This window comes from Gymnoscopelus braueri (assembly GCF_963280865.1).
Source record: "Gymnoscopelus braueri genome assembly, chromosome: 18".
NCBI classification, from domain to species: Eukaryota; Metazoa; Chordata; class Actinopteri; order Myctophiformes; family Myctophidae; genus Gymnoscopelus; species Gymnoscopelus braueri.
Window position 1 is genome coordinate 16678520 of NC_137618.1, and position 16019 is coordinate 16694538.

General features: G+C 41.6%; 1 protein-coding gene across 1 annotated transcript in view; it reads left to right on the forward strand.

The window, feature by feature from the left end:
- Positions 1 to 16019, forward strand: part of LOC308073451 (uncharacterized protein) — a 67241-nt gene that overhangs the window by 17227 nt on the left and 33995 nt on the right. The window contains exon 12 of the mRNA XM_080412373.1: positions 15983 to 16017. Within this exon, the coding sequence (XP_080268499.1) occupies positions 15983 to 16017 (35 nt within the window). The remainder of the gene's footprint in view (positions 1 to 15982; positions 16018 to 16019) is intronic.

The window sequence follows — 16019 nt, forward strand, 5'->3', positions numbered from 1 at the left end:
TGCTGATATCTAAATTACACCCTGCCTATCCTATAGTGAGGAGGATGTGAAAATCTGACATTTTCAAATACCTTCTGTGAGAATGAAAATGAAAACCATCAGCCTACATAAAGCTCAGTGGGCAAGCCCTCGGCACACAGAACACATTTGCGTTGTGACTGATTTTCACGTCCTCCGCACAACAGAATGATAGGATTCATATGAAATAATCTGCACAATGTTAAACACCTTTCACAGATGATGACCTTTCTGTGGCCCACATCACAGATGAGGGGGTGGACTTCTTAAAACCTCTGAAAGTGACCAAGACTCACGTGGTTGTAAAGGTGTCCCATCTGTCTTTGTATGGGCTGTGGATTAAGTTTTCCAACCTTTTCCGACCAACCTATGGTCAAGTTCTGCTGTTCCTTCGACCACCAAGCAACAGACTTGAGATGAAAGTATTTCTGCTGCCAAGCAATGTGCTTATTGAAGAGGTAAAATATGCTCTGTTAAGTAACTAGCATCTCGGAGGCTTTGAATCTATTTAAACTTATCCTTACTATAATTCTACAAACCTCTATCCTCCAGTCTGATCGGCTTCTTCTCCTCAGTGCGTTCAGCAATTGATCTGAACTTGCACATGGGCAATGATCATTACCATGTGCAGACACTCTGCACGATATTTTTCACCTTTTCCCAAATGTAAGCTGTTTATTAGCGTTTTTATGTAAAAGATTTCGGGTGTGGTAACTGTCGCAGCTAAGCAGACATCGACCCATAGGAACACACACCTTGCCCATACATAACTGAAAGTCTGCAAATACTTTGCCTGGGCACATCCCCGGGTAATGCAGCATTCACTGGGGGTCGAACTGCCTAAAAAAAAAAAAAAATGTGTTCACCTGAATGGTGGTAATAGTTGCTACTACTATTTTGTTTAGGGATGTTCAGCAATACAAATGCTATGCATGTCGACAGTGCATAACACAATGTCTGCAAATACTTTGAGTGTGCATATCCCCGGGTATGGACTAGTTGGATTCAGATTTTGAAAAGACAGACAAGATAGTCTGTAGTTGTGACAACAATTTAAGATAAACTTTAGTATAAGAGCAAAGTCAAAGTACCCTGGTATCAACGCCTGCGTACATAGCCAGTAAAACTTGCCCATGTACCAGACATTATGATTGAATTATGATTGTCTGTCAATCTGGTCAAGGTGTTTGATTTGATTTATTTGATAAATTCATGATACAATTCACCAAGGTGCATTGTACATGACATGCATAGTACAAAGTCTGAAGACGATTCTATTGCGGTCCCAGAATAAATAATTACATCATAGGTAAAGTATCTAACTGATAGCACATGTGTTATTCTATTATAGCTAAATAAAAATCACTGTAGTAATAACATACAACAACAAAGACAGTCATACAACCAATGTTCAAGACATAGATAGATAAATAAATAAATAGAACAGTAGATCAAAAAACACCCAGTACCACTACCAGCCATACAAACAGGATCCAGTGCAGAGTAGACCAACCAGCTCTATTTTGTCTTGGTGTTCTTGTAGGTGATGGCAAAGCCCAACAACAAAGGGGATAAATACATCGACACTTCTGCACACTGTTCTCTCACCCCAAATGAAGTCTACAGTCTGCACTGTCCTCCACATGACCCACAACCTTGTCCTCCACATGACGCACAACCTCAGGTACCAGTGTCACACACTAAAACTACTGTATAAGGGCTATGACTGACTTAAAAAATTAGCAGGCCCTGGGTAGGGAACCCGGGCCTGGTGGAGAATCGCACTCCGAGGCATGCACTTTTCTAATTATTATTATTTATGATAACAATATTACATAAAAAAATACTATTGCTAGCTCTACTACAGTAATAGAACAATGCAATAGTAAAACAGTTCTATGTGTCTTCAGACTTCGCAGCCTTATTATCGGCACTATGGACCAAATTACCATCCAACATTTGAGGTGTTCATGGATCTCAATACAGAAGTCGTCTCATTGGAGGTACGAGGACCTGAGGAGAAGCACGTGTGGAAGCATAGTTCATTGGCGGTACGAGGACCTGAGGAGAAGCACGTGTGGAAGCATAGCAACCTGAGGACTAAAGGTATACTTATTCATTTAGCTTGAATTATGGGTAACTTTTCATTGCTGTTTATTTATGTATTTGTTTATTTGTCATAAGACAATATACAACAAATTAGTTGCACCAGATATAGCTATTAGCTCATTTGCATCCGTTGTCCTCGTATAGACGCCATCGCCACACAAAGAAAACATCTAAACACAGGTGGTTGGATGTCTTTGTAATACACACAAAATATTAAAACCATTAAAGGACGCCTTCACCCATTTTTTTGGGGGGTTTCTGAACTGTCCACAGCCCTCCTCTGAGACACAGGCAGAGTAGTTTTATTAATTTTTTGTACCATTATTTTCATAATGGGCATTAGGACCAATTATGAAGATAATGTTGAAAATGGGTCTCCTTAAAAGTCTCCTTTAAAAACAGGCCCAACAGTTCTAATACACAAGAAATCACCAAAAATATGCATTTGCACATACATTTTGTCCAGGGTTGTCCTGTGGATTTAAGTATTGTGTGTCTCCTTCCTTAGTCCTCTCCATGTCATCCTCCTCCACAGAGTCGGGGAGTGAAGGGGGTTCAATCAGTGATATGTCGGAGATCCCAGACACTCTCACCGCCGAGGAGAACTGTACGGTGTCCGCTGCCCAACCACGCCGTACCACTCGGCAAGACCAAAAACATTTTGCCGACTGGCCAGTAATGCGGATCCTCAAGGTCTTATATGCAAATAATATATCTGCTCCACCCGGCCTCGGTCATGAAGATCTGTTCCAGTTTCTGCTGGAGAAGGGTTGCTCTGCGGCCGAAGATCCAGAACCGCAATCCAGTAAAGGCAAGAAGGGAAAAACCCCGGCTAAAAAGCGTGCCGCAGGTGCAGTTGAAAACACCGTCATTGCCCCTCCAAAGAAGAGCAAACCCTCTGCTTCTTCCTCTGCGCCTCCGCAAAAAGGTGAGTTGTTATTTGCTTTTCTGACATTAAATCATCGCTGTCCAGCATGAGCCAGAGACTGCTCGTGCTAGAAGCTAACTCCAATACGACGGACGCTGGTATTGCTGCTACTTCCGCATCTACCTCCAACGTCATGACGACGTCAGCAGCTGACCGCGCATTCCTGCCCCGGAGGAGCCTGGGGACTGCAGTCCCCAGGCCGTCTTCCGGAGCATCGTTTCTATCTCCAGCTGGGGCCATTCCTGACGCACTCAAGAACCAGATAATCGCATGTAATGCAGAGCAGATTTTGGCAATAATCATGCTTGTGTTATTTATAAGATAAATAAGCCTATGCATTGCTTGCTTTAACAGGGCAGGACGTAAATCTGATCAAGATCCTTATTTGCGCAGCAGACTCTTCAGAGAAAAGGATTGTGGATTGTGGCGGCTTTTCAGTTAGCTTAAAAGATAGCGACCCTAGGTTATCTAAAACTCTTACTCTAGCTGAGTTTAACGTAGCTTTTGGCGTGTATAGAGATACAATTTGTGAGGTTTACCCCGACCGCAGAACAGAATTAATGTAGCCACCGATCCAACTTATGTCCAAAGTCTGCGTTCCTGCCCAGCGCTTCTCATCCTCAAGCTTCGACGTTTGGCCCAACCAAAAGACAGGTGCCTTATGTTCCAGGCAACAATACGTCAATAAGATTTTAAAGCTGCAATCCAAAATCCTTTTATTGAGACTTTTAGATTACGTGGTTGAGCAGGACCACTTAATAACTTGCAAATCCAACATGTGCTGTCCATTACAGTATATCTCAACATTAAACAGTTCGGCCCCTGAACGGGGGACCTGGATTCGAATCCTGAGTAGGACATGAAAGTTATGGATTGCAGCTTTTAGAAGCAGTGAGCCTTACAGGGGCCAGCGGGGCTAATCTGACCTTCCTTAAGTTATTGTTGTTATAATATATATATATGATTGCTGATCTTTTGTCCTAGGGCCTGTTGTAGGGTCACAGAGCCAAACGGTCCATGCTGATGGTGGGAGTTTTGCTTCTGCTCGCGAACTTACGGACATCAAAGGAAGAAACCTGAATATGTCAGTAAAAGTAAATAGCAGCCCAGGAGACACTTCTCAGAGTGGTGAGTATTATTATGAGACAACACAATACAGGAGGATGGTACAAAACGTATGCACAAAGATCAGAAAAGTGATTGTCTCATCGTATTTTCTTTCTGTTTCCTAGAGAGGCCTGCTGGACCACTAGCAGATGTCAATTCATCCAATAGCAGTTTTGCAAGTACAGATAAAATAAGAGGTGCTGATCTTAGTGGTGACATCAACCTCTCAGTGGTGGTGAATACCCAACAACAACTCCCAGCAGGTAAACTACAGTTCTAATCACCTTTTCTGTATAACTACACCAGTCACTCAGCATGTAAATATTGATGTACTGAATGCGTACTATCTGCATGCATACTGTGCTGAATGTAATTAGTGTTCATTTAATACACCCTTGCAGTAGCCTGGCAGGGATATATAAGCCTGACCAGCTGTAACTATTTTGTTGATTAACCCAGTAAATGGCAGACAAGCCAGAGAGAACTCATGTGTCTGTGTGAGTTCATGACATGGTGTCAGAAGAAAGTTTAAAACAGTGTTAAAAATAGCAGAGTGACATACTCATTGTCAAGTGCAGTTTAACATGGCAAAGTTCCCTCCACCGGACAGTTTTAAGTTCGACAAACCGTCTGAATGGCCTGAATGGAGACAACGCTTCATGAGGTACAGATCAGCGACTAAACTCGCAGCAGAGGACGGCGAAGTGCAAGTCAGCACACTGATTTATGCGATGGGAAAAGAGGCTGAAAATATATTCAACTCATTCACGTTTGCCGCAGGAGAGAAGGATGACGACTATGATACAGTGATTGGAAAGTTTGATGAGCACTTCATCCCATTAAGGAATGTTATATTCGAACGTGCCTGCTTCCACCAAAGAATCCAGCATGATGGTGAGTCAGAGCATTGTGACTTTGGAGACAAAAAGGAAGAATGCATTCGTGACAGAATAGTCATTGGATTAAGAGACAAGGCATTGTCACAGAGATTACAGCTAAAAGCTAACTTGACACTACCTGGTGCAATTGAAATGGCACGTAACCACGAGCTAATTAAGACCCAAAATGCAGAAGATAGCCCTGTTAAACATGTGGAGGAGGTGAAATCCACTCGCACTAATTACAGGGAAAATCCCAGACAGAGGGGGTTTAAAGGGAAACCACCACAAAATGCAACCTATGTTAAAAAGTGTGGAAGATGCAATAGGGAGCATGGCCAGGGGGAGGCATGCCCAGCCAGAAATGCAGAATGCAGAAAATGCAAGAAAATAGGCCATTTTGCTGTAAAATGCCACACTAAAATAGTGCATGAAGTGACAACTGCTGCAGGGACTGAGTCTGTGTTCTTGGGCAGTATTGAAAGTGACATGGATACTGTTCCCCCATGGAGAGTCAACCTGGACATTGAAGGGAAAAATGTAAACTTCAAGATAGACACCGGGGCTGACAAAACTATCATGTCAGAGACCTGTTATGACATGCTGGACCCAAAGCCACAACTGCGGGAATCAAGCATAATTCTGAACAGTCCAGGGGGTATGCTACAGTGCCTTGGGAAGATAAAAACATGTGCAAGCCTTAAAGGAAAGCAGTATCAGATCCACATCTTTGTAGTTAGAGGGACAATGATTGACAATCTCCTCGGGCGTGGCGCAGCCATCAAAATGGGCCTGATTAAGAGGATAGAAGAAGTCAACCAGGATGTCTTCGGCTCAATTGGACTCTTGACTGGGGACCCAGTCAAGATTATGCTGAAAGACACAGCAGCGCCATACAGTGTCCATGTGGCACGGAGAATTCCCATTCCGTTGCTCCCAAAAGTGAAAAAAGAGCTGGAGCGAATGGAAGAATTAGGAGTGATACAGGAGATCACAGAGCCTACACTGTGGTGTGCACCAATGGTGCCAGTAGTGAAGAAGAATGGAAATCTCCGCATCTGCGTTGATTTGAAGCGCCTAAATGAAGCTGTAGTACGAGAGAAATTTGTACTGCCGACACTGGATGACATCATCCCAAAGCTAGTAGGAGCTAAGGTGTTCTCCAGTCTTGATGCCGCCAGTGGTTTCTGGCAGATACCACTGGATGAAGAGAACATGAAACTAACAACCTTTGTAACGCCCTTCAAGAGGTACTGTTTCAGAAGGTTGCCATTCGGTATAACAAGTGCACCCGAAATATTTCAGCGAAAAATGCTGGAAGTGCTGAGAGATCTAGAAGGGGTGTCATGCTACATGGACGACATTCTCGTCTACGGACACACAAGTGAGGAACATGACCAGAGGCTAGCAGAGGTCTACAGAGTCATAAGTGCATCAGGTCTGAAATTAAACAAAGACAAGTGTTGCCTGCATCAAAGCGAACTGATCTTTGTGGGGCACAAGATCAGCCAGGATGGGGTCAGCCCGGACCCAGGAAAGATCAAAGCAATACAGGACCTGGAAGTGCCACAGGACATTGCAGGACTGAGAAGAATCCTCGGCATGATTAATTACCTGTGCAGATACATACCAAATGGATCCACCATACTGCAGCCGCTCAACAACCTTCTCCGATCAGATGCAGTCTGGTCGTGGGGGCCAAATCAAGACAAGGCGTTCAAGAAAGTCAAGGAACTGTTGACAATTGCTCCTGCCTTGGCGTTCTATGATGTCTCCTTGCCTACAGTCGCGAGCGCTGATGCTAGCAGTTATGGAATTGGAGGAGTGCTGCTTCAGCAGCATGGTGACAAGGTGCTACCAGTGGCCTTCTGTTCACGCACCCTCTCCTCAGCAGAACAAAGGTACGCCCAAATAGAAAAGGAATGCCTGGCATCAGTGTGGGCGTGTGAAAAATTCTACCGTTATCTGTGTGGTTTGGATTCGTTCAAAGTCTTGACAGACCACAAACCATTAGTGCCCCTGATAAATCACAAGAACCTGGACGAGGTGCCACTGCGCTGCCAGCGCCTGTTGATCAGGATGTTAAGATTCAATCCAAGAGCCGAGTACACCCCAGGCAAGACACTACTCGTTGCTGATACGCTGTCAAGACACCCTATCAATGGTGGGGAACCGACAGACTTGGAGGAAGACGTAGAGGCCTACGTTGCTTCAGTGGAGGCACACCGACCTGCGTCACAGCAGAAGCTGCAAGAAATCAGACAAGCAGCAGCAGTGGATGAAGAAATCCAGACAGTGCTGAAATTCACCAGACATGGATGGCCGAGGCATATTAAGTCTGTGCCAGTGAAGGCGAAACCGTACTTCAACCAACAGGGCCTTCTGAGCGAGTCAAAAGGCTTGCTACTCCATGGACCGAGAATTGTGATTCCTCTGAGCATGAGGAGTGAAATGATCGACAAGATCCACGAAGGTCACCAAGGCCTAACAAAGAGCAGAGAGCGTTCCAGACTCTCATTGTGGTGGCCTGGAATCAGTGCTGAGATCAAAACTAAAGTCAAGTACTGCAAGTACTGCCAAAGTGTGCAACCAGCACAGCGAAAAGAACCATTGATGACAACAATACTCCCGTCAAGGCCGTGGCAACACATAGCAGCAGATCTCTGTGAAGTGGACCGGCGTCAGTACCTGGTCGTCGTGGACTACTTTTCAAGATTCATAGAGATTGCTCATATGCCAGACACGCACAGCAGAGCCGTGATCTGCAAGCTGAAAAGTATATTTGCCCGTCACGGGATCGCGGAGGAGTTGTCGACGGACAATGGGCCGCAGTTCACTTCTGCAGAGTTCCGGACCTTCGGGAAGGAGTATGGTTTTGATCACCAAACATCAAGCCCGCACTTCCCACAAGCTAATGGGGAGCCGGAAAGAGCTGTCCAAACGGCAAAGAAGATCCTGAAACAGGATGATCCGTTCCTTGCGCTGCTGAACTACAGAGCGACTCCTATAGCAGCCACAGGCTGTAGCCCCTCACAGCTACTAATGGGACGCCAACTCCGAACGACGCTCCCGACACTAGAGAAGAATCTTGAACCACAGTGGCCTGACCTGAAGGCTGTGGCTCAACGGGACGCCCAAGCGAAGGACGCCTACCGATTCTTCTATAACCGTCGCCATGGAACCAGAGCCTTACCACCACTGCGCACCGGTGACCCTGTGCTCATGAGGACGGATAAAGAGAAAAGTTGGAAAACTAAGGGAACTGTGAGGCAAGAGGCAGGCCAGCCCAGATCATACATCATAGCAACAGAGCAGGGAGAGTTCCGGATGAACAGGAGACACCTCCAAGCAACACCTGACTCCCTCCAAACCCAACGAGAGCATGATGTTGAAACTGAGTGCCCAGCTCAGGCCCCTCCTGAGTTGGAACCACCACCAAGCCCAGCTGCACGGGTGCCAGATACACCTGCACAGTGTTGTAGTGCTAATTTTGGAAGTGGGGGAGCGCACCTCTTTGACGCATGCGGACCCCTCGCGCGCGCGCGGGGGTTTAGTTTTTTCCGCGGTTCTGGGCGGATTGGGTTCGTTTTTTTCCAGTTTTTGGTTTCTTTATTTTGGTTTTAGGGTTAGGATTAGGAGTTAGGTTAGGGTTATGTTATTTAATTCATATTTTTGCCTGATTTTACCAATTTATTATCACAAAAAACAATTTCTGCCTAATAAAATATTCAAACAAAATGGGTTTATACTAATGTATTTTGTGGATTATATTAGACAACAAAGATTTGGGTACTTTATATTGTTTTTTTTGTTACTTTATTTCGGGGTTAGGGTTAGATTAGGGTTATGTTATTTAATTCTTTTTTTTTTGCGGTTAATTTCGTGGATTTGGGTACTTTATTTTCGTTTTTTTGTTACTTTAATTTGGGTTTAGGGTTAGGGTTAGGGTTATGTTGTTTAATTCTTATTTTTTCGATTGGGTGCCCCTGATTACTCAATAAAAATACCTTAAAATTATACTCGAGTACAGTACTTGAGTACATGTACTTACTTACTTTCCACCACTCACTCTCACTGTCAGCGTTAGATTAAAATTACTTACTCACCTTCTGCAAAGATTGTCTTGGTTTCAGAGAGCAGAGCATGGTGGTAAATATGAACTTTTGCCCCAAACTTTAAGTCTTTATATTCCATATGTCCACGTCTGTGTGTTGCTGTTGTTTAGTGTGTGAGAAGAACGTAGGAACGTATTCAAGCAAGCGGCCACGGTCTGTTTCCTTTCAAAGCGATGTGCATTTCAAAATAAGAGTTTTTTTAAATCTATACTTGAAATGTGTTATAATTCAACACACGTTTTATTTTGAAATACTACTGGAAATAGAGCGTCGCAGTTCCCGCCCACTTCCTGTTTTTTTTGGTGCCGGAAGAAAAAACTCAATGCATTTTTCCATTGACATTTCCAAAAATATTTATATCTTTTAATTTAAGCCTCGAATCAAGCCATCACGAGATGACATGAATCATGACCATAAAACGTTTTTTTCTGTGATTTTTTTTTATTTTATATTTAATTATATGATATACTATATTTAATAAATACCCTTTGTTTTGCCGTTTTCAACAAAAAAAAAATCACAGAATCAAACGTTTATGGTCATGATTCATGTCATGTCATGATGGAAATGTCAATGGAAAAATGCATTGAGTTTTTTCTTCCGGCACCAAAAAAAACAGGAAGTGGGCGGGAACTGCGACGCTCTATAGAAGTAGCCAGGTAGCGTAGTTGAAACTACTTCACACGCTATTTTTTCCTGGAGCCCCCCCCCCCCACACACACACACATTGTGTTGAGTCTGACTCTTGCCAAGTCTGCTTATTTGGCCTGTGGACCACCCCACAGGGTTTTCTAAATCTCACCTGCATAACCCAATATTATGCTGTTGTTACAAATTTGTTGCTTTTAAATGTGCAAATTTTTTTTTTTTTCAATCATAAAAAAATAAAATAAACATTTCATTTTTTTATTCTTTTAAGCAGCTAGAGAAGTGAGGGAGCGCCGCTCCCCCGCGTCCCCCCTCCACTACACCCCTGCACCTGCATCGCCAGCCGCAGCAACGTCACCCAAGATGACGACCCGCTATGGACGCACCATAGTGAAACCGAACAGATAGACTGTGAAAATTCTATGACAAGTTGAACTGTTTGCAATTTGATTTGATTGAGAAAACATGCATACATTTATTGTGATATTTTGGTTTGATTAATGTGAACAAGAAAATAATGCTTGTTTGTTACTGTTTAACATTTAACAACCTATTGTGTAAATTAAGGTTAACCTATGTTTCATGTTTTGAGTAAAGCAACTTTATTTAGAGAAAAAGAAAGTTACTCCAAAAGGAGGGAGATGTGCTGAATGTAATTAGTGTTCATTTAATACACCCTTGCAGTAGCCTGGCAGGGCTATATAACTATTTTGTTGATTAACCCAGTAAATGGCAGACAAGCCAAAGAGAACTCATGTGTCTGTGTGAGTTCATGACACATACTATCTGCATTACATTAAAAAGGCTAAAAGGATAACACAAAAAAGTTCTGGGGACTTCTGGGGACGTATACAGTACAAGCTAGGGATGAGCAATCTAGTTTAATATTCAAATATAATATTAATCATGATCATGATCAGTGAAGGAAGCATGAAGTTGAAGGTACAGACTAATTACTAATTATATACACAGTATTTGTGTAGGAACAAAGTACAAGCTAGGGCTGAGCAATATGACTTTAAATCAATATCACGATTATTTTGTTTGCCTCGATTATATGATTAATGAACGACTATTTTAAAAAAATTGATAAAGTAAAAAAAAATTGACGCCACTATTGTACAACAAAATATAATACAGGGTTAAATGGTAAATCAGACTAAACGATTTAGTCAAAAATGTTCTAGTCGATTCGTTGCTAAATAAGAAATAAAAACAAATATATTTAAAAAAAAAACTGCTTCTCGATTATTCAACTAACCTACTCGAGCAAGATTAAGTCTGTTATTGGTTCTAAATATCGGTTTCAATATATTTTCAGTTAATTGTCCAGCCCTAGTACAAGCTCATCATTACACGTATACTTCACTCATAATCACAACTCCTCCTTCCAATAAGTAAAGAGTAAATTCCTTCTTTGCTTGTCAGTGCCTCTTCCAGAGAAGACCATGGCATCCACTCAGGTAGATACTCTAGGTTTACTGGCAAATAGCAACACAAAATAATAATAAGGAGTATTGTTCCATTTTCTAAATATTGGAAAGAAATTATACCTGCTACTCATAGGGCTCGCCTGTGACCATATTGGTCGCCAACAAGGTGAAACTTGTCGAGTGGCTCAGGTCAGATCTCCACATTCTACAGCATGCACATTCTGATGGAATTATTGATGGAAGAGTTTATAAACAACTGAGGAATACAGCACAGCCAGAGGAAGCTTGTACTAAACTCATTGATACAATGACTGAAGGAGGAGAGGAACCTTCTCAGTTCCTTAAACTTCTCAAAAAACAAGAGATCCTCAACACTTATCCACAACTCAAGAAATGGAATCCTTCTTTTCAGCAGTCAGGTAATTAAGACAAAAGCATGAATATTTTTGCTGGGTGGGTGTAATGTCTACTTTATAAGACATCCTTCAGGCGCACACAGCCACAATACAATCTGAGGCCATTACACAGCATTTGACCAAAAATATGACACCGATAAGCACAATAAGCAACAAAGAACTTAATAAAATACTATTTGGATGACTGAAATTATTTCATTTAATTAGATAGTTTAATATTTAACTATAATATGAATCATAATCATGCAATAAAGTCTTTCCCTTCTCTCGTCTACAGGACCACACGAACCAATGAAGAGCAGCCTTTCTGTTGGTAGGTCCAGACTAATTTCCCCATTTGTCCCTTCACAATCCTATACTGCCTACAGACATACTGCCAACAATTACAAACAAACACACACACACACACACACACACACACACACACACACACACACACACACACACACACACACACACACACACACACACACACACACACACACACACACACACACACACACACACATCTTATATTCTTATTGTTTTATTTGCTTCAAGACAAACAGCTGTTCTTTAATTAAGAAGAATCGGTGGGATTTAGTCAGCAAAGTCAAGAACGTCCTGGCCATCGTTGATGATCTGCAAAGTGAAGGGCTGCATGACGAAATGGACCGTCCACGCTAACAACACACTCCAAGGAGGCATGAGAAGAATCCTTGACAGTGCAACCAGCAGTACAGCAGTTGAGGCCCTCTTCACTGTCCTTCTCAAGCATGAACCGGGTGTCATGATGGACTTACTTGGGAAAAAATCACCCAAGTAATTCAGGGAAATGTCACACATCTTTACATCGGATAGAAAAGATTCCAGGCATGTCACACACACACACACACACAGATATAGATCACAGAGTGCATTACATTTGTATATCCAGATTGATTCTGATTGGGCATAGCATTCTGCCGTCCGTTTTGTCCTGATAACAGACCACTGCTCTACAAAGACTGCTGCTTTTGCCTCTGCTTACGTTGCTATGGAAGCAGAGCTTGTAAAATAATCAAGATTTCATCTCAAACTACTGATTTTGTTTTTAAGTAGCCATGGAATAACTGCGATGGTGTACAATGAGCCAGTCGTTATTGTAACATAAAACTTGATAGGGTGATACAGGCCTGATGTGATGTGAAGTGGAGCCGTCCTCACATTTGTTTATGTACCACTGTACCATACTGCCACTGCCTCTGTGACAGCATGTTTGTCACCCTCCTGCCTATTGTCCAATGGTGTACTGTAATGCTGTACAATTTTGAGGTACTTTACTGGAGTATTTCCAATTTTCTGTACTTCTACTTCTACTCCACTACATCTCAGAAGCAAATATTATACTTTTACTCCACTACAATTATTTGAACACTTTAGTTAGTTACTTTGTGGATCATGATGCAGGCTGAAAACCCACCTCTTCAGGAAACACTACCCTTCCTCTTTGCCTTGCCTAACTCTTGTTTTATTGTTTTATTGTTTTACTGGATCTTGTTTATTCGATACACTTATTTGTTTTAGCTCTTGCTCATTTGATTTTCCTATTTTGTCTCATCTGTTTAAGAAAGCAGGTAGCTGATATATTGCACTTTTACTTTAGCACTAGGTATACTCTTAGTTGCTTGTTTTAGAAGAGAATGCACTTAATACTTCTGGTGATTAGTAGTTTTGTTCCCTAACTATGTTGAATGCACTTATTGTAAGTCGCTTTGGATAAAAGTGTCTGCTAAATGACTGTAATGTAATGTAATGTTGACTATTATTACAAATACAAAACATACATTAACCACTTCAGCCCTGTATATACTTAAGCTATTTGAAAATAGCCAATCTACAAGCTCACAGATCAGCTATTTTCAAAGGATTTTTATACATGTGAAATTTTGACATTCTGCTGGGACTATTTCTACATTGTGGTATTAATACTAAAACCCGGGTCTAGGAAAACAAGCCCAAAAGAAGCGAGCTTTTCACCCTTTAAACATATTACATTGGCTATTTGAAAATAGCTCACGTGTCACCATGCGACGCATTGTGAGCTTGTAGATCTGCAATTTTCAAAAAAAAAAAATCTTGAAGACATTTTGAAAAATTTGGAATATTTTTGAAACATTTTAACAACACAAATCTTGTATGGGGGGGTCCCTGGCATACTATATTTTCAGATGGGGGGGGTTTACAGACAAATCCTTGACATGCAAATGTTTGAGAATCACTGGTTAAAACAACATTAGGAAACGAGCCCAAATAAGCAACTACAATTTAGAAACAAGTCAAAATAACGGCAACCCCACAACTACCAATATTTACAAGCAACTTTACAGGAAAAGTAGCCCAAAGTCGCTTATAAAAAGCCGACATGGCATCACTGAACCCTGCTGCTGCGCTGCTGCTCCTGCAAAGGATGCTTAAGATACCACGTGACCTGACACTACAAGACAACCTGCAACTGTCTGGGGGGGGGGGGTCAACAGCAATAATAGAACTTGAGGAAATATTACTCTCTGCCTGCCAGATTAACACTGTGCCCCTTGAGTTACTGTGTGTGTGTGTGTGTGTGTGTGTGTGTGTGTGTGTGTGTGTGTGTGTGTGTGTGTGTGTGTGTGTGTGCATGAGGTTTGTCTTAAGATTCCATGTTACATTCTGTTTGGAAATGGTTGCTATGATTCAACAGGACCTGTTGAACAGGTTATGACATGCATTATGGTGTATGGTGTTTTAAACTATTGTTTCATTTCCTTTTGACATCTGAGTACATGCCCCTCTAAAGGTCTCTGCATGGCCCTGCCTAGTGATAAATTAGTTAAACTTTAACCCACCAGAACACGTCATGACAACATAAACATACAAAGGAAGTGCACAGCACATGCGCATACCGCATATCCTGGCGCCAGAAAGAAACTCACTTTCACTTTGACTCGTGTGTGTGTCTGTGACATGTCAAGCTTTAAGGTAAGCTATTTTCTCTTTTCTGACACTTTTAACCACATGAATCCTAGCGTTCCTATTCTGGGCATGTCATGATAGGCCAAAATAGACCGACATTCTAGAAAATAGAGAAACACGTGGCAGAAATAAGAGAACATTCGGTAAAAATAGCAGATCTACAAGCTTGCAGATCAGCTATTTTTGCTATTTCATGTACAACAAAGCATATAGGATAATAGAATTCATATGATTTAAGTGGTTAAAGGTTCAAAAGACAAATAACGCACGTCCTCCGTTCCTTGGTGCTGAGCCAAACTTTAAGAACAGAATCATAAGAACAAAGGGAGCCTCGCAACTCACTTGTTGAATGCTCGTGACAAACAGCAGATATACGACGTTTCGACGTTTGAAAAAGACTGGATGGGTCAAAACGTCGTATATATACTACGTCTATGGGATTCAGAACGGGGGTGGAAAACTGCGAACCAGGTAGACAAACAAAGGATGTGTAAATGACGTCAGACTTCGGCGGTCTATAGCTATCAGTCAATAGTTATCTAAAAAAAAGTAATATCTGATCTTCAAATAGACATACTGTACATCCTGAAAATGAATAAAACCCATTGGAACTCATGTATGATCATACCAACACAAAAATCACCTTTTCTGCATCACTACACCAGGCACTCGGCATGTAAATATTGATGTATGCATACCATCTGCAGGCATGCATGAATGCATGAATGCATATACAGTACAAGCTGCATGGGGATGAGCAATCTAGTTTAATATTTAACTATAATATTAATCATGATCATGCAATAAAGTCTTTCACTTCTCTCATCCACAGGACCACCTGAACCAAAGAGAATGAATCCTTTCTGTTGAAGGTACAGACTAATTATCCCATTTATACACAGTAGGCTATATGATTGTGAAGGAACAAAGTACAAGCTAGGGCTGAGCAATATGACTTAAAATCAGTATCACGATTATTCCGTTTGCCTCGATTTTATGATTAATGAACGATTATTTAAAATAAATAGACAAAGTAAAAAAAATGGACGCCACTATTGTACAACAAAATATAATACATGGTTAAATCGTTAATCAGACTAAACGATTTTGTCAAAAACTTTCTGGTCGAGTCGTTGCGATAAGAAATAAAAACAAATGTGTAAAAATAAAAACTGCTTCTCAATTATTCAACTAACCTACTCGAGCAAGATTAAGTCTGTTATTGGTAAATATCGGTTTCGATATATTTTCAGTTAATTGCCCAGCCCTAGTACAAGCTCATCAGTACACGTATACTTCACTCATAATCACAACTCCTCCTTCCAATAAGTAAAGAGTAAATTCCTTCTTTGCTTGTCAGTGCCTCTTCCAGAGAAGACCATGGCATCCACTCAGGT